This window comes from Patagioenas fasciata, chromosome 2 (genome assembly GCF_037038585.1).
Source record: "Patagioenas fasciata isolate bPatFas1 chromosome 2, bPatFas1.hap1, whole genome shotgun sequence".
Classification (NCBI taxonomy): Eukaryota; Metazoa; Chordata; class Aves; order Columbiformes; family Columbidae; genus Patagioenas; species Patagioenas fasciata.
The window spans coordinates 138,261,435-138,278,934 of NC_092521.1; the positions used below are offsets into that span (position 1 = coordinate 138,261,435).

Genomic DNA, 17,500 nt, shown 5'->3' on the forward strand with positions numbered 1-17,500 from the left:
GGTTTTATGATTTATTCTGTAATCATTCCATCCTCGAACAACGATGAGATGGTGCAACTCAAAATCCACTTGCAAGCAGACAGCTAGATTTAATTAAGAGTATCAAATTAGGGAAATCTATGATATCGAATGTTCAGTGATGAGCTTTTGGACAGCCACTCCCTCTCAGTGTGTCTCACTGCTCAAAACACTGACATTTGAGTTACTTTGAAGCCACTTTTGAAATTTTGAGAAAACAATTTAAAAACAGTTAAATACTAGATCTTTGGTAGCAAAATGCAGAGTTTAAAGTTGGATTCCAGTCTCTGCAACTGCAAAGCAACTGGTCTCGTAATACTGTTAGCTACTTTGGTTTGTATTTCTGTAACAAAGATTGGAATGTGGCCTTTACCCCACTGAACTGATATTATCATCCTAAAAGTTTGGAAGCCACAAGACTGGGATATGAACAATAGCCCAGCACATGTGTACACATACTTAGCCCCTCAGAATCTCTTGGTTTTTGTTTATTTCTTTCCCCAAAGGAGAAGTTTTAATTTTGTTTTTTAGTAGGCGATACAGTTTTTCCTCTGAGCCATCTCAAATAAATGATCTGTAATCAAGAGGAATGTTTCCAATCAATTATTTACTGCAGCCGTGTGCTTGTATTTCAGAGTATTCACAGTCTGTAGAAGTTGTATAATGAAGATTTTAATGACTGAACAGAATGCTTATGTTGAAATGGACACAAACTTGCCTTTTCTTATTTTGAAGAGCTGGATGTCTGTTATGCATAATATTCCATACGAAGCTGGCACCTATAGGAGGGAAGAGAATTGTGCTTTAGGCTGAAAAAATGGAAAAAAACTTCACATTTCTTCTGCACTGATTTTCAGCATCCCATTAGGAAATTCAAATGCATCATTCATTGTTTCCAAAGACCTTCCCATTTTGTTATTAAAAGTTGCCCAGACTTTCTATGTAACACTGATAACCACAGTCACAAATTTTATGTCACAAATTATATAAAACCGCTCCTACACATTTGTATGCAAAATTCTGATAGTAAAGCGTTTCATGTCTTGTACTGCATATTAGCAACTTAGATGTTTGTGAACTACTGTGTTCATGTTTTTCTTGAAAAATGCAACAACCAATCTATATTGTCAACATAAGATGGGACAGAAAGGGAAAACCTGTGATATCATAATATTCTGTGTTAAATTTACCATAAAATATGTCTTTTTTTGCTCTTGCTAGAATTTCAGATGAAGAAATGCTGTATTGTTTTCTCTGTCTCCATTAGGTAGGTTTTGTCAGATCCTAAGTAATGATGGCATAGTGCTCTAAAAGTGAAGAGAAATATTCAGATATGTGATACTTCTCTGCTTGTAATTTTACAATTACATTGATGACCTCAGTTCTCACTGGGTAGAAATGTCCTACTCAGTTCTTTGAAGATTTTTCCTTTTTTTACCTGCATTGTATGACAGAGTTTGCTAATCAGCGAGAAACTCTGGCATTGATAGTAATTCTGCTGATCTTTAACAAAGGTATGTCTTTTTATGTTCTGAGGATTGAGATAGTTGTGTACTTAATCTTTTACCTCCGTCATTTCTTCTATTCTCCTTTCTCCCAGCTTGTTCCCCCAACACTTCTCTCCATCTTCTCCACATACACGTTTTTACCTTCCTAATACTGCTGACTAGGGCTAAAACACTAGTCATTGAGTGAAACTGAGCTTGAAAGCGCTGTATTTCTCAGTTTATAATAGGAAAAATTGAGCTAATCTGTGCTGAACCGCTTTTGCTGTGCTACTAGCCCCATGTGTCAAATGCACTCACACACGATCCATAGCGGCTCCATCTTCTCTTGGTGCCTGGTGTACTCTGAGTGTCCAAGTGACTTGCAGGATTGAGGTGTTATGTTTTGCAGGAGGCCAGCACTGTTTTACCCATTTTTTTTTTGATATGCGTGTGTGTGTGGTGGGTCTGCTACGTGTTCCTGGCCGCCTGCAGAACTTAATGCTGCAGCCCATCAAAGGATTTATAGACTCTCACAGTGGAACAGGCAGCAGAGGATCCACCGCACATACACGCTGTAATGTGCTGCTGCTGCATGTGAGGCTTAAATGCCACTCGCACGTGGATTTGTCAGTGCTCTCAGATTGATCCACAGCTTTTGGAAACCGGAGGAGAGACTTGCCGCAACTTCACTCGACTTCAGCCCGATCTCAGATTTTCAGCAGCTTGCAGTGGTGGTTGTCAGAGGAGGAAGCAGGTCTCCTGTGCCTCAGGAGCATCTCACTTTTCCTGTACTGATAGTAAGAAACTTTTTTCCTTCCCCCTAAAAACCCTTATGGTGTGTTTTACAAGTTTGCCAGAGTGATACTTCATAGGGCCTGTAGGTAGTACAGTAACATATATTAACATTTTGTATTATAGTCTTATTTGGTAACATACTGTATTAAGAGACCACCTCTAAGAAACCTCAAACACATAATATACTTTTGCAGACAACCACATCTGTTACGTGGCTTATTTCTGCCAGTATTTTCATACTAGTCCCAAACAGGTGGCAGAATTGGCTGCTAGCTCAAGCATGAGGTAGCTTTTTGAACAACTTAGAAGGAAAGGTGGTTGACAGACGGTTGTGCTATCACTACTGGCAGACTCACTCTTGCCAAGAGCTTAGATCAGATAGTGGTAAGTGCTGAATGAAAACTCTTGCTTAAGCTGCAATGATTGAATGTGCTGAAAATGCTTTTTATAACAAACTCTTAAGAGAATTTTTTGGTCCAGGAATTTTTATTGATTATTCAATATGATCACGCTAACAATTTTTCTTACAGGAAAAAAAAAAAAAAAGACTTGGAGAGGACAAGAACAAGGAAATATAAAGTCTGGTTATGCAGATGACAGAGGCATTGGCACCTAGCTCATGGTTGTTCCAAACACCATTTGTCTATTTTACATCAAATGAACAAACTTTGGAGCAAAAGTTAAAACAGAGCTTTCACTTGCTCCCCAGGCATCTGGACTAGTGTCTAGCCTGGATTCATGTCATCTTTCTGTTGTGATACAGCGACTGCACATGAAATGGGAATTCCTCCACAGGAATTTTAAAGCCAATCCAAATAAAGCGTGAGTTGGGGAGTAGATGAAGCACCTTGCATAAAGAACAGAACTGAACCCTGCTCACCTACACGCTGCAGAGTGTGTGGATAATGGAGCTGGTTTAGAACAGCTGATTTAGGGGAACTGTGTCTATTTGCTTCATACTAGAGAATGCAATTAATCCAATTTATGGGGTTGGCTGTTTGTGGCGGTTGGGTCTTTTTGTTTTGGTTTGGGAGGTTTTTTTAATTATTTTTTTATTGTTATTTATTTATTTTCCAAGAGAGCTATGTTTAGCTTCAGTTTTGAATCTGATAATCTTACGTGGAAAGATACATGAAATAGCATTAGGGATGTAATCCTTACAGACTCCAGAAGATTTAAAATACTTGTCTGATCTCAGTGTAGCCACACAGTCACTTTAAATGTTGATTGCTTTCAGTTTTCTTACGATGAACTATAAGAGGCATGGTTGATCAATGTACAGGAGACAGAGGGTGCAGTACACTATCACATATTATGCACAATTTGTCTGGGTTTGGGTTGATCATAGCACAGATGTACAACTATTTAACTGCAGGGAGTTAACTCGGATCTGTCAGAGTTCATTAACTAAGAGTTCTGTTAGGCTTCATCAGCACAGTGACAATTCGGTTCCTCCAGTGCTACTCATCTCTTTTCTCAACCCTCATTGCATCCCGAGTACCTCAATTTCTATGTTATTTCTATTCTGAGGAATATCCACTAAAGAAGAATTGATTGCATTTTCTTAGTTGAGAAAAGAAGCAAGGCTGTGTATACAGAGGTTCAATTATCAACCTGCTGAAGTAATTTTGAACTCAGCTACCTAACTGAACTCAAATGCTACCTTAATTATTTATATATTACTTGAAAGTAAATGCAAACATACTCAGAGAAATAGTTTTCTTATCTTTTAAAATGATCTGCATAGCTATCTTCTTATTGAGGTAAATTGCCAGATTGATATTATGTATGAGATGTCACTTATCAACAGAGCCTTTGGCACATGGATTCAAAAATGTGATGTGGAAGCATTTTGAGAAGAAAGGAGACTTCGGATTAATTTGTACTGTTACAGAAATGGAGGTTGCTTTAATATGTAGCTGCATGCCACTACATATCTTGAGTAGGAAAAAATGCTTCTTCGTGAATCTGCCAGAGAATTCCTCATGGTCAAATTACACCAAACCATTTTACACGATTGATTTTTAGTAGTGGAAAAACCTCAGTTCCTCCTCAAATCACCTTTTTAAATTAAAAAAAAAAAAAAAGAAATTGAAGATTAAAACTTCAAGTATTGTAGTTTTTGAGGCTGGATTCTGTACTCACTTTGAGTGCAAATAAAACTGTCAGTATGTGACATCAGGTGATGTTTGAAGACACCTGGCATAGCCTTAGTATAAGTTGCAGCATCCCATGGAGCTTTAAATTAACAGCAGCTCCTCTTGTACTGCCAACGTAGTCTTTTGCAGTATGTTTGCCAGAACACAGACTATTTCGGCCCTTCTCTCTCCCACTGCTGCTGTGTGGTGTGGCTGGTGTGCCCCCAGGCCCACCCCGTGGAAGGGAGCAGTGGATATGCTCCATCCCACGGTTCTTCTGCTGACTCCAGCCTGTCTCCATGAGGTGGCAGGAGGGTGAGGTACAGCACAAGTGCTGTCTGCTGCTCTGTGTCCTCCCCCCCTCCTGCTCTGTTTTGGTGGGAAAGGTGTCCGTAGAGCACTTAATCCTTTTTGTAAATGATGACTGTTTATGTGGTAGCTACATGGGATTTGTGCCTAATTCCGGGAGGGATTATTTGATTGTTCAATATATTCTTGATGTGTTTGAGTAGGGAGAGAAAGGCACAACTGTCACTTCCCAGCAACACTTATGCTACTTCTATACTGGTAATAATGCAGGCCGGGGATGGTTCTGTTGCCCCAGAGCTAAACGGCACAGCATGCCTCCTGTCCATATGGCTAAGTGCTTGTTTTCCCAAAAGAGGGTGGCCTCATTCAGACTGTCCCCTGGGAGCGGTCCCTGGCCCGTGCTGTCCCCTGAACCCTGCCCAGCCATTGTGTGGGAAACTGTTGGCTGGCAGGAGCCGGAGCTGTGCCAGGGAGCAGGCGGACAATGGCGCAGCAAGGGCAGGGGTTGTCCATCCCCGCTGCAAACAGAACCCTGTTCACGTCCCTGTTCTCTAGTTTGGCAGCATCTTTAAATCATGTTGTCAGGTTTCCCGTCACCTATATATTATAATCTGGGCTAACATTACAGTTCTATTAATTTTTAAAAACTGTACTAAATAGAAAGTCAAATAACGCTACAGCAAAACAGAGTGCAAATAATGGAACACAGCTGTTTTATTCTTTTGGAGGGACACAGTAAAAGGCAGAGGTAATACCTGCAGAGGCTTTTCCTTTATTTTTTTATTTATTTTAGCTAAAAAGGCTCATGTGTGTTTTTCAAGCTATGCTTAAACTGAACTAGTACATACGTAAATTGAAATGCATGTATGTGAAGCTCCAGCTGGGGAGAAAAAAAAACAAAAAAGATTGAGGCAAGGAAATGAATCGTTAGGGGAATGTCAGTAAATATTCAGATATCCTCACAGTTTCTTAAATAAATGCACATTTGTGAAGTATCAGATTGCATATTCCAAGCACAACTTTAACTCTGTCCCTGTATCCATTCCCAGTCTTATTGTGCAGACCAGAAAACCCCTGCAGTCAGTAACTCTACATCAAATGAATTCTGAATATGAGTTACAACCATCACACAATATGGTTATGTTGGAATATTTTTACTATTTAATAACAGACAAAGTGGATATTTTATTTTGGAATCAAAGTACTGTTATGTGGATTTATGGTTTATAAGGTTGGCAGTGTTTCTGAGTACTTTATTTTCCAAAGTACATAAATATAAAGTGGTAAAAGTTTTGGTTTTAGCTTATAAATGCAGTTAAAAATCTGTTCAAACAATTAAAAAAATCTATTTATTAATGGCCAAGAAACATTAGGGTTTTTGGGGGTTTCTTTTTTACAAGAGACTCATTTAAGTCAACTGGATGAAATGAATAGACAGTGAGTATCACAATGGTTTAGGGGGGGATCTGGCACATCAGTTGGTCATGTGGAACTTCAATCATTAATCCATTTACAGTCATTAGTGCCTCCGAGTCTTATTTAAAGGTCATGGTCTTTTTTAAGGATTTCGTTGATGAGGGAAAGAACTATTCATGTTTGATCCCTCCAGCACGTGCAGGGATACACACTCACTGAGCAGCGAGCTGGAGTGTGTTCTCTGCTCAGGGTTTGCAACACTGAACAGTGGGTGGGAGAGCTCTTGTGGGCTACACGAGCATTTGTATTGATCGTTCTGCTCTTACATCCTGTTTTTTATCGTCGTTACAGTATATGCAAACACGGCAGGCAATTAGACGTGTGAAGACCTGGTTCTGCTTGATTATTTGACTTCCTGCAACTAATAATGAGATGTTTGAAAGATTTAGTGCTATGCCATTGACTATAAAAGAGGATTGGGGGCCTGTATGTGCAATGGAGTTAGGTGTGGTAGATAAATTTGTCCTGGCATCCTTACTGCAGCCTCCCTGTAGGCACTATCAGCTGGAATCAACACTGTTGCCAGAAGCAACACTGCAGAGTCAGAAACATGGGTGTTTTAAGGGTATAGCTGGGGGACTTGAAGTGCTCACTTATTTGTTTAACTTTAATAAAGACCCACAAGATTCTTTCTCCTTCCTGGGTTGCTGTTGAATTCTGTCACTCAAATTCTTTTTAATATTCTTTGTAAACACTGCTGGCATCCAAATTACCTATAACTACTTAGGGAAAAGCTAAGTATCATTGTGGCACATTGAAAAGATCCACTTAACGTGCACAGTAATGGCCTAAAATGAAATTCACAGCAGGATTCAGAGGAGAAGAAAGAATACTGTTGTGTCAGTCAGCATTATGCCTACGCTTTAAACAATGTCTTCTCTTTCAGCTGCTAAAATTTCTGTTTTGTTGTTTGTGATAATAAGGAGTAGAAATGATCAACAAAAGTTGTAAATTTTGGGTAGGCTATGACTATCAGATAGTACAATAATTTCTAGCATAAGGGTGAGTTCTGATTCTCAGAATGACACAGGATATACAACGATTTTGAAATTCCTGGAAGAGTCCAGGGTTTTTTTTGCATTATTTACTGCCTTTTTCCAGTAAGACTGTGACTGTGAGAATAAAGCAAGTTAAAATCGGCACATACTTGACTTTTGTGGCACTGATTTCTCCTGCACTCAGAGGCTGGCTCGCAGGCCCAGGTGCTGGATACTGTTCAATGAGTAGGTGACCCTGAAATTAGACTGGGACAGTGTTACCAGGAAAAATTAGTAACCCCCATGATAAATAGTTCAAAGGACTGTGCTGTTGAAAGCTTCAGTACATGCTTCATGATGTCACTTAACCATCAACTGTAACTCATATAAAATTAAGAATATCTTTTCTATTACCTTTGTCGTCTTAAATAGTGTGTATTCACTTAAAGAATACACTTCTGGTTATTTCCAAAATAATGACTTACAGGAACCAGTCCTGTTATAATAATAGTATTAATAATCAGATAATTAGAAGTGAAGTAACTGTAAAACTTGCAAACGCATTTCAATTTGTGCTGCCTACTTTTTGTGTTTCTCTTTTTGAGCAAATTGCAATTCACATGGTGATGTCAGTGTGGTTTATAAACCACTTCTGCATGCAGGTTTCTGTACATATTACTGTGCCACATTGCCTGCGTTACAAATACTACTCACCATTTTTTGCATGTCTTTCCTTCAGAACATGGAAATTAGCACTAAAGCCTTAGGTTTAGCTTTAGAAAAAGCTTTTTTCAGTCTAAAGGAATCTTGTGGTGTCATTTTCAGTCTCTCCTGTGAAAGTTAAATTTCTTTCTCTTGCTTCCTTTTATCTTCAAAAACTTAAATAATTTATTACTGCAAAGGAATGTGTACTGAATCCCGTAACCAACAGAGGATGTGGAAAGATTTATTGGGAGAAACATAAGAGCATTCCTGGCCAGGTGTATTTTTTTTCTTTTTTTTTTCTTTTCTTTTCTTTTGTGAAATGGGGAAAAAAAAATATACACCTCCAGCCAATTTCAGACATGGCTGGAGGCCCGTTTGGAAAACACAGTGTCTATAATTGTGAAGTGCTTCTCGAGACAAACGGAACAAATAGCGATGAGGGACACAAAGAGGTTGGCACTGCTGAATATCAAGAAACGTGTTGCTAGATCCTGAAAGGGATTGCAGTGTTTGCTGTCTGAGGGGTGCATGCGTGAGTTCTGCTCTCCATGTACGTTATACGGCCATTTATACCTGTGGGAAATGAGGGAGTGAAACCCCTTCCAAATTGGAGCAATGGATTCTGAGTTCCTCGTTGTACCCTCGGTCCATGACAAAAGGTGCTGGAGGAGCAGGACCTCTGAGCTGACTTGTGCAACCCTTGCTTCGCTGAATGGGAGGTGTCACTCAGTAAACTGCAAGACATGGCTGTGGTGAACATTCTCACTCTAAGACAATTTTTTAGACCACTAATAAATAGTTTTACTACACATTGGAATATATAACATAAATTTGTGAGAATTGTAATCTTCTGGGAGTTTACAAATCGTAACAAACAGCTTACTTATTTGATCATTTTTAGGATAAAAATCTAGTCACATGCAAGTATCAGTTTCCAGAAATGATAAAAGAATCAGGTGTAAACTAGATATTTCTAATTCTATCAATTTACCTCTCTAGCATTTTCCTGCCATTTACATAAAGCACAAAGTTAATGAGAGCATTATTAAATATAATGCTATGTTTCAGAATGTTCTGGGGATACTTTTCCCCTGACAATTTTTCCTGCAACCCAAACTTCTAAGTCTCCAGGTCCCCTCTGTACTAGTTGAACAGCTAGGTCTGCTTAGAAGTAGTCTTATTCCTAAAAAAGCAGTGATTAATGTGTTTTAAGTAAGTTATTGAAACTGTTTCTTTTATCTCCATTAATCCAAGTGTCTCAAACATGTCATCTATGTATTATTCTTTGGTGCAGCATCTTAGGAAAGTTGTAGTGAAAAGATACTGCTCCATCCTCCTGCCTGAGGCAGGAAGCTGGACCTGCATCCCTGTTTATACAGGATCCTCATGATGAAGTTTCTGTGATCTGCCCAATAAGCTGTTCCATTGTATTCCAGTCCTTATGTTAAAATACTTCCCTAACTTCTCATGTCCCAGTTTAAGTTCCCTTAAGCCTATTGCTTCCAGTTTTGTCCACTGTGGACATGGAGAACAGCTCTTGCTTTCTCTTTGTAGCTCCCTCTCTTTATTTGAAACTCTTCCAGATTCTCCCCAGAGTTTTGTAGACCTTTCTTTTTCTCTGTTGCTTCACAGAAATTGTTCCCGCCTATTTCTCTCTGCAGAGATGTGTCTGTGTCTGGCCACACCTATTGATATTTTCCCAGTGCGCAAATGAAAATGTTACTGGTAGCAGGAGGCCAAACTTTTATAGTCAATACAATTAAGAAAACTTGGCAATTAGACAAAGGGCTCTTTCAAATGTGAGCTGCAGTGCTCAGTTAGAAGCACAAAATCAAAGTCTCATTTCATTACTTCATCCTGTGTTGGTCTCTATACTTGCCTGTCAAAACCAGACTACTTTTAATGTTATTTGATACAAAGATCAGCCTAAACTACTGAAGTCCCAGTGCTTAAATGCTGTCGTGAGTTTAAGTAGTTTGTAGGCTACAGGTGGGATTCAGTAGGTGCTTAAAGTTATAGATCTTTAACTATGCTTACTCAATTAAATCCTCAATTGTGTTTCAATGTTTTCAAACCCCAAATTCTGACTACCTTTTAGATTTCAAAAATCACTTAGGAAGCAAGTGACAGAATCAAGCATCTGTTTTGGTGGTCTCTGGAGACCACCAGTTGCGTTAATTCTAGCAATTAAATTATATTTCTTTTTGAAAAATAGTTTTGCTTTTCAAATCATCGTAGACATTGGAAAATGTGTATTACAATGAAATTGTGTTTCCTTAAAATATATTTTACAAGTTCTTCTTCTAATAAGTGCAAATAAATGTTCTTATTTTTTTTCAACAATCATATGGTAATTTTGCATGCTTGAAAATTGATTTTAAATGTCTACTTTTTCAACTTTTGTTAACATATTGTTTCCCCCACTCCTTTTTTTTCCCCCTCCCAGGACCATTTGCTGCTTCAGGACACAGTAAATTCTGCTGCTGCTCTTATCCTGGCATTAATAAAGGACAGAAACCCAGAGCTGGTTGGGCAGCTGTTGGTAGCATAAGACCATAAATTATGTGTAGCTTTTGGAAATGTGTCTTTTTCATCATCCATTCACCAAAGGCCTTGAATCATTTTACCCTTTGATGAAAACTCTGGATTTATGACATTTGCTATTAAGATCTTTTGACAGTGTATTTTTGATACTTAAAATGCAGGTATGATATTATGTATAAAGTATAAAATGAGATACAACTCATTCTGAGATATACTGGGTACATACTGTGAGGAATAATACTGAGACATTATTGTGAGGTACTGATCATTGGAAAAGGTGCACAGAGGACACTAAAGCATTCAGTCTTCGTACAGAATTGTCTTTAACCGTATATGTGTATTGTACTCTAGGACTGCATGAATGAAATTTGATTTAAGGTAAAATAATCGTTACATGAAATTATTTAAAAATGGCTGCTATGCCTATTAGTGAATACAGAGTTCACGATACAGAGTAGCCTTCCTGACATCAACAGAAATGCACATTGCAAGGTATGTTTGAAGGGTCAGGTCCCCATCCTCCATGTAATGAAGGTGACCTTGAAACAAAGATGTTCCTGGGGGCAACGAGGTGCTAAAGCCCCATTTTGTGCTTGGGCTGTGGGGAGTGCCCCAGGGAGGGACTGGTGCCAGTGCCCCTGTGCCAGCATTCCCAAGTAGCTCCAATCGCTCCTCTGAGTCTTGTGGTACACATGCTCTGTGTGTGTGCACCTGTGTGGGTACGTATATGCATGTATTTGCATATGCATGCATAAAGGAAGAGTTAAGACTGAAAAAAATGTTTTGTAACCCAATCTGTAGATAATGGAAAAATAGGAAGATTCTGTTAGCTCATGTACAAGCATACAGTTTTTGACTCTTGCTGGTTGGCATTTTTATGTATTAAATAGCGGTGAAGAGAACTGGGTGTTATGAGTTCAAATAGATGCTAAATTGATATTCAAGTGTGAAACGTTGGGGCCGGAATGTAAAATGGTGAGTGGTTATTATGTGAAGTATCTCCAGGTATTACAACCACTAAGAGCAATCAATACAAGAAGAGGATAGTCCCCAAAAAAGTATGTCCTCCCTATGCATCAGGCTCAGGAATTCCAGCTTTCCTGCAATTTGGGAAGGTGGTAGGTTAATGTCTCATGTACCTGTCATGCTTGGAACAGTGTGCTGGGGAAATAACCCCACCAGAAGTGACCAGTGAGCCCGATATTCGGTCTGTCCTGAGCAGGAGCACTGTCAGTTCAGCACATATCCCTCTGATACCAGCGTTCCTCCCCTTACTCCCACCATGTCCCACTCCCTCTGGTGCACAAACAAAACCTAGGATAGCGTCATCCACACTCGGCCGCTTCCCCTTCACCTGACAATCTATATCTCTGTTTTAAATCTCTGCAAGAAGCTGGTGTTGATCCCAACCTTCTTCATTACACGATAAAATAAATAGTTGTTAGCTGACTGTTCTGTTTCCAAACTTCTTCCACAAAGAAGTCATCCTAAACAACTAACAAAGTTCTCATGCATCGTCTGCTTTCTTCTTTGCTTTTCTGTCCTCTCAACTTTGATTAATAATTTGTCCTTTTCTGACATTGTACAACACAAGCATTCATATTAGCTCTGTGTATGGCTATACAATAGGCGTATTTTATTAATATAAATATTCATGCCTGTTCATATGCAGACTATGCAAATAAATGAGGAACTAAAGAATTTATTATTGGTATTCATAATTTAACAGGACAGCTTTTACAAATAAGTTTTCTGAATTTGCTTTTACATTAATGAATTTGATGAAGGAATTAATCTCACAGACTTTTAAAAGACATGATGAAAGATGTCTCTTTCACTGTATTTTGTGATTCTTCTTTGCTTGAAGACTAAAATACAGTCACAGAATCACAGAATCCATGATGTATTTTCCCTACATAATAATATAGAAGTGAATTAAGAAAGTCACACAGAATCACAGAATATTAGGGATTGGAAGGGACCCTTTCTGTTCTCCATCCACTCTAACTTATACATTGTGATACTTCCTTAGCATTGGATTGTGTTTAATTGTCACTTGCTTAAACAGAACCTTTTACTTTTTAGGGTTGTTTTACTCACCTCATTCTCTTAAAAGGATTTAAATCTGTTTTAAAATGTTACTACAATGAACTGCTGTAATGAAAAAAAATATATTGTGGTTGTTTATGAACTTATTTTGAAAAGAGGACAGACAATGCACAAAAAAAGTAAGTTTCAGGTCATCAGACGTACTTGGTACTAATCTTAAATGGAATATAATAAGCTTTATTAATATACTGTTAATCTTTGTGTTATGGATTTTTTTTTTTTTACCATTAACATTCTCTTTAAATAATCTATAAACACTGAAAAATACACCAACAACAGTACTACTAAAACAGATCATGAAATATTAGAACTGTAGTTTAAAAAAAAAAAAAAAAGAAAAAAAAAAAGAAACTGGACTGTGGTTAATGCTATTCTGTATCCAAACCAAATTTAAATGGTCTTTTGGATGATTGTCAATACAATGGGAATAAAGATATAAAATGAAATTAAGAAACTTGTTGATTGTTTTTTGTCTATGCATAGCATCTCACAAATAGCTATATACATGAGAAACTTGGCAGCCTTTTGTACACACATGCTGTTAGGAATTTATCTAGTCCATCAGTCACCACCCATATTGCTTTGAACATTTGGACAGAGATAACAGAGTAAATAAAAGCTCAGACTCTGCCAGCCTTGCTTACCTTACTCCTCAAGCACTCTAATTAGTATTCCTTGGGTAGCGTTCATCAGGAGAGAGAATACAGAATATGGCTTTTCGTAACTGAAAAGTTGAGTGAATTAGATTTCTATGTTGCAAACTCAATTCATGCGAAATCTGAAAATGAACTTACTTCAGACGTCTTAGATCAGCTGGCAGAATTGCTAGTTACAGTCCTTTTTTTTCTTTAGCTTTCCAGGCTACCTAGCTTGAAAAGGATGGTTTGATGGTCCTCTAAAAATAAAAGGCCTCTAAAAAGATAGAAGACAATGGAATTAAAAACAAAAACCCCCAAACCAAACCAGAAAGCAAAGGGAAACAAAGTGAGATGTGACCTTATTGTAATCAGTGTCACAACTCTAGTTGACTTTAAAATATCACCATGAAGCTTTACGTTCATGTCAATAACTAATGTAGGCAGCAGAACAAAAAATGGGTCTGGATGCCTTGAAGCCTTTGGTGCACTCAGATTTGTGTTTCTGTGTGACACCAGAGCCTCATCATCCCCACAATCTATTCTAGGTGCCATCCAAACAGACGCGTAAGGTTCCCAGTTACTGCTTTAGCCCTTTCTGATAATACAGCAACTTCTCCTGTCTGTAGGCCACTCCACCAGAGAAGGGTCATAGTTGGTTTGCTCTGTTCTCCCTGTGTCAGACACTTACTGCTGTTCACTGCTTTGTGTTCAGGCTTTATTTCTGAAGAAAAGCACATTTACTTACAGATAAGCAAAAGCTTTTTTATCTCATATCTCCTTCCTCTTCATCTGTAACTTTGATCTGAAAAATTCTAGTTCATCGTATCAAGCATCCACCAAGATGTGCAGATGATGCGTCCTTCCTTTTGTCCCTCTTGAGGAAGGTTTTGGGGTTCAGGCTCATGTTAACAGTGTTCCCACAGGAGCCAGAATTCTGGGCAAGAGCTACCTTTGACCTGGCCTAGTGTGACCGGGCCATATAAATGGCTGGTAGCTGTAAACACTGTGTTATGGGATGAATTGTGCCCTTCAGAGTATTAGTGTATATATCTTATATACAATTGTGATATAAAAAGTTCAATGATAACTACATTATTTAAAGCCAATCTTGAAAAGCTGAATTCTGAGAAACTAAGAAACTGCTTTCATTATTCCCTCCCAACTCAATCAATCCAATCTTTTGCACCTGGTTTCAAATAATTTGTAATGGCAACCAGTTCGATGACTAATTCCCTGCTCTGGGTGCCTCCAGTAACATACCAAGGCAAAGCATCAAAAGGGGTTCAAATCTGTGTGCCCCCTTTCAATGTCGGACTGGTAAGTTTTTATGATGTCTGTCCCCCTCGACCCGTTCCTCAGCCCGGTTGTTTACCACAATTCAGTTTGTCTTGTGCTTCTGGCAAGCACCAAGGAAAAGAAGCAGGCACTGCCACTGTATTTTTCCCAGTGTAAGTCAATTTTGATTGACAGGGCTGTAAAGCACTTGTGGGATATACATTTTCCTTGGTTATTTCTTCCAGGAATCCTCAGTTAGTTTTGAGATCTGAAAAACACAATTTCAGTGCCTGTGCTGAACAAACAGCACCAACTGTGAAAATACATTTATATATACTCAGCTTGCATATACCAGCCTGGGGATCAAAGTGGCATTCCTTAATATATTTATTCCCAGGGTAATTTAAGTTTGCTTTTCAGTCTTTAGACTGAAACTGATCTTGTCCTTCATGCTGCACGTATTCCTGTCTCAGAAACTTAAGTTATAATTCACTTAGAATGCCACAACACTGAACTATAACACAGTTACAGAGATAAATGAGAGGGCAAAAGACTTGGGCAAGCAAAAAGTGATGTGAATTTAAATAAGATAGAGAAGCAGGGAGGCAAGAGAGAATATACCAGAGTTCCTCCAGACAGTAAAATCTGCAGGGCAGACCTCTGGAATGGCACAACGGGCTGAGGGCTGCGGGCAGGAAAGACTTCCAGGCTGAGTAGCGCCTGAGATGGCAGCTGGATTAAGGCGTCTCCCTGTTTAGTGGCCTTTTTAGATAATTGCCTCCCTTAGATAGTTAGTTGTTGCTACTTCTGCATCTCTTTCATTACTCTTTCTCCTTCCCTTTTCTTCCTCTCCTCAGACTGCCCCGTCACTTCAAATTTCATCTTTCTGTTTCAGCCATTCCTGTCTTTTCCCGTTCTTTCCCCTACTTCTGTTACTTGTTCTTTCTCTCCCTATTTGTCCCTCTCTTTCCATTCTTCCCAGCCCACCATCGTTGAAGGAGACAATCCCCCCCCCACCCCAACCCTCCCTTCCCCTGCAAGCCAGGCCATGGTCTGGCATCAGAAACCCTTCCTCACTCCTGGATCAAGAACTGAGGCATTTGGGCTTTGGCACCTCAGCGCTGCTCACAGCTGGGACCGAGAACAGATGTCACTTCCGCTGCCAGCTGCAGGCAAACGAGCAGCAGCTGCCCAAGGGAGGGACCTCCTGCATGGCAGCTGCTGGGCTGACGCTGAACACCGCCTGTTAGCTGGAGTCGAGCTGCAAGCGGAGCTGGCCCACTGAAGGGGAAATGATCTGCTCCAAGGTCACCCCCTGCCCCCCTTCAGTAGCCAAACTTGGGTTTGTAAAGTCAACAGCTAGTCGAGGAGCCAAAGTTGCAAATCTGTCAGAGTCTCAGCAGCAATGAAGGGTGGAAGAGAAGAAAAGAAGCCAAATCCAGGTACAGCTTGCAGTCTCGGTGACTGGAAAAAGTGTGTTTTCACTTACAAACCAGTGGCTTTGCCAGGAGTTGCTCAGAGACAAAACCCAAGGAACCCCACGACGCTGTGTGAAGCAGTTCCTCTCCACAGCAGAGACACAGCCTGATTGAAACCCCATTGAAATCAATGGGACTGAAAGTTCCTTGCAGTGCACTCAAGAATGTTTGGCATCTCCTCCCTCCAGCCATCTTCAGCTAACTCACACACAACCATGCTGGGAGTTTATTATTATTATTATTTTTATTGTGCTGCAGTTTTATGTGTGTATTTATGCTGTGCTCAACTCCCTTGCCACTTGGTGGGGGAACATTATGGTCTTAATTAATGCCAAGTATGTTTTTGGAATTCTGGAATTCTCCAACTTAAGCATCCACAGTCCTATTGTATGGAGGGGCAATAGGGGCACTTCTAAAGGGCAATTCAGAGTCTAAAATCCCTCTTCGAAGACTCATTCTGAATCCAGTGACAGCACAGGAAGCCTAAAAGGATGATTTTGTGCTTTGTTTAAGTTAGTGTTTAAGTAGCTTGGCCTCTTCTAGACAATCTGCTTGTCCCTCTCCTGTACACTACTACTGAGAGTTGTGCTGCTGTGTAGCAAGTCAGCTGGGGAAGCTGAAAACCAAACTGTTATCAGGCTGGAAGCTAAACCAGTGAGAAGTGATTGGCTTCCACCAGAGACACCAGGTGGGATGACTTTGGGGGAGGAGGTATGTCATGATTCCTGTTGTGAAGGGATGTGCTGGGGGCATGTAGGGCTGCAGCAATACAGGCATAGACCAGCCTAAATTGCTGTTTAACTGCACCCTTGAGGCACTAGTTTTTCAACTTTGCAGTCTTGGGTCCTGCCTATGTTGAGGGTGAAGTGAATATTTGTTATACGTAGGTGAAGCAGGGGAGGGTCAGACACAGTATGTGGCTCCCCTGTTTGGCTGTCAAGTGCAGGCTTTGTAAGCAGTGAAGTAAGCCCTGGCTGTGTGTTGTGACATGCAAACCTTTCTGAAAATGATACACCTGAAAATGCTCAGAGGTGAACTGCATTCCAGACCGGTAGGTCAGGATAAGGAAAGGAAGGAAGGAAACGAGATGTCTCTCACCCCTTCTGGGAGTGGCTGCTAGCAGCGGATCAAAGAAATACTCTTATGATGGATATTTCAAGAAAACCTGCAAAAATGCCTTGAGTGCACAGCACAGAAGGCATATTACTATATTACTTCTCCTTGGTTTTGGTTGTGGTGGTGGTTAGTTGGGGTTTTTTTTTTGTGTGTTTGGTTTCATTTTCAGTTTTTTTAAAGCAATTGGCTTCACTGACTTGGATATTTAATCCTGCTTTCCATTGTGCACCTTTGTGTAGGCAGCTCCACAGAAATCAAAGGTACAGTGTGCGTCTGAAGTTTTGCAACAGCAGAGCATGGTTACTTACAGTGTGAGAGCAGCATTACAGTGGCAGCAATGCACCCTCTGGTGGTGTCCATCAATATTTTATCAAAAATCTTCCCTAACTGAAGATGAACAGTGCCTGTAGTAGAGGAAGACCCAGTAATTTTCTC

General features: G+C 39.7%; 1 protein-coding gene across 2 annotated transcripts in view; it reads left to right on the plus strand.

Moving 5' to 3' along the window:
- CRPPA (CDP-L-ribitol pyrophosphorylase A) overlaps positions 1 to 12,972 on the plus strand; it is a 119,900-nt gene extending 106,928 nt beyond the window's left edge. Inside the window, exon 10 of one of the 2 annotated variants that reach the window (XM_065832310.2) lies at positions 10,352 to 12,972. In XM_065832310.2, coding sequence (XP_065688382.1) covers positions 10,352 to 10,456 — 105 coding nt within the window. In that variant the 3' untranslated portion in view covers positions 10,457 to 12,972. Of the gene's footprint in view, positions 1 to 653; positions 728 to 10,351 lie in introns of those variants that run through there. The other variant, XM_071805084.1, reaches the window with a different exon arrangement.
- Positions 12,973 to 17,500: the final 4,528 nt, after the last annotated feature.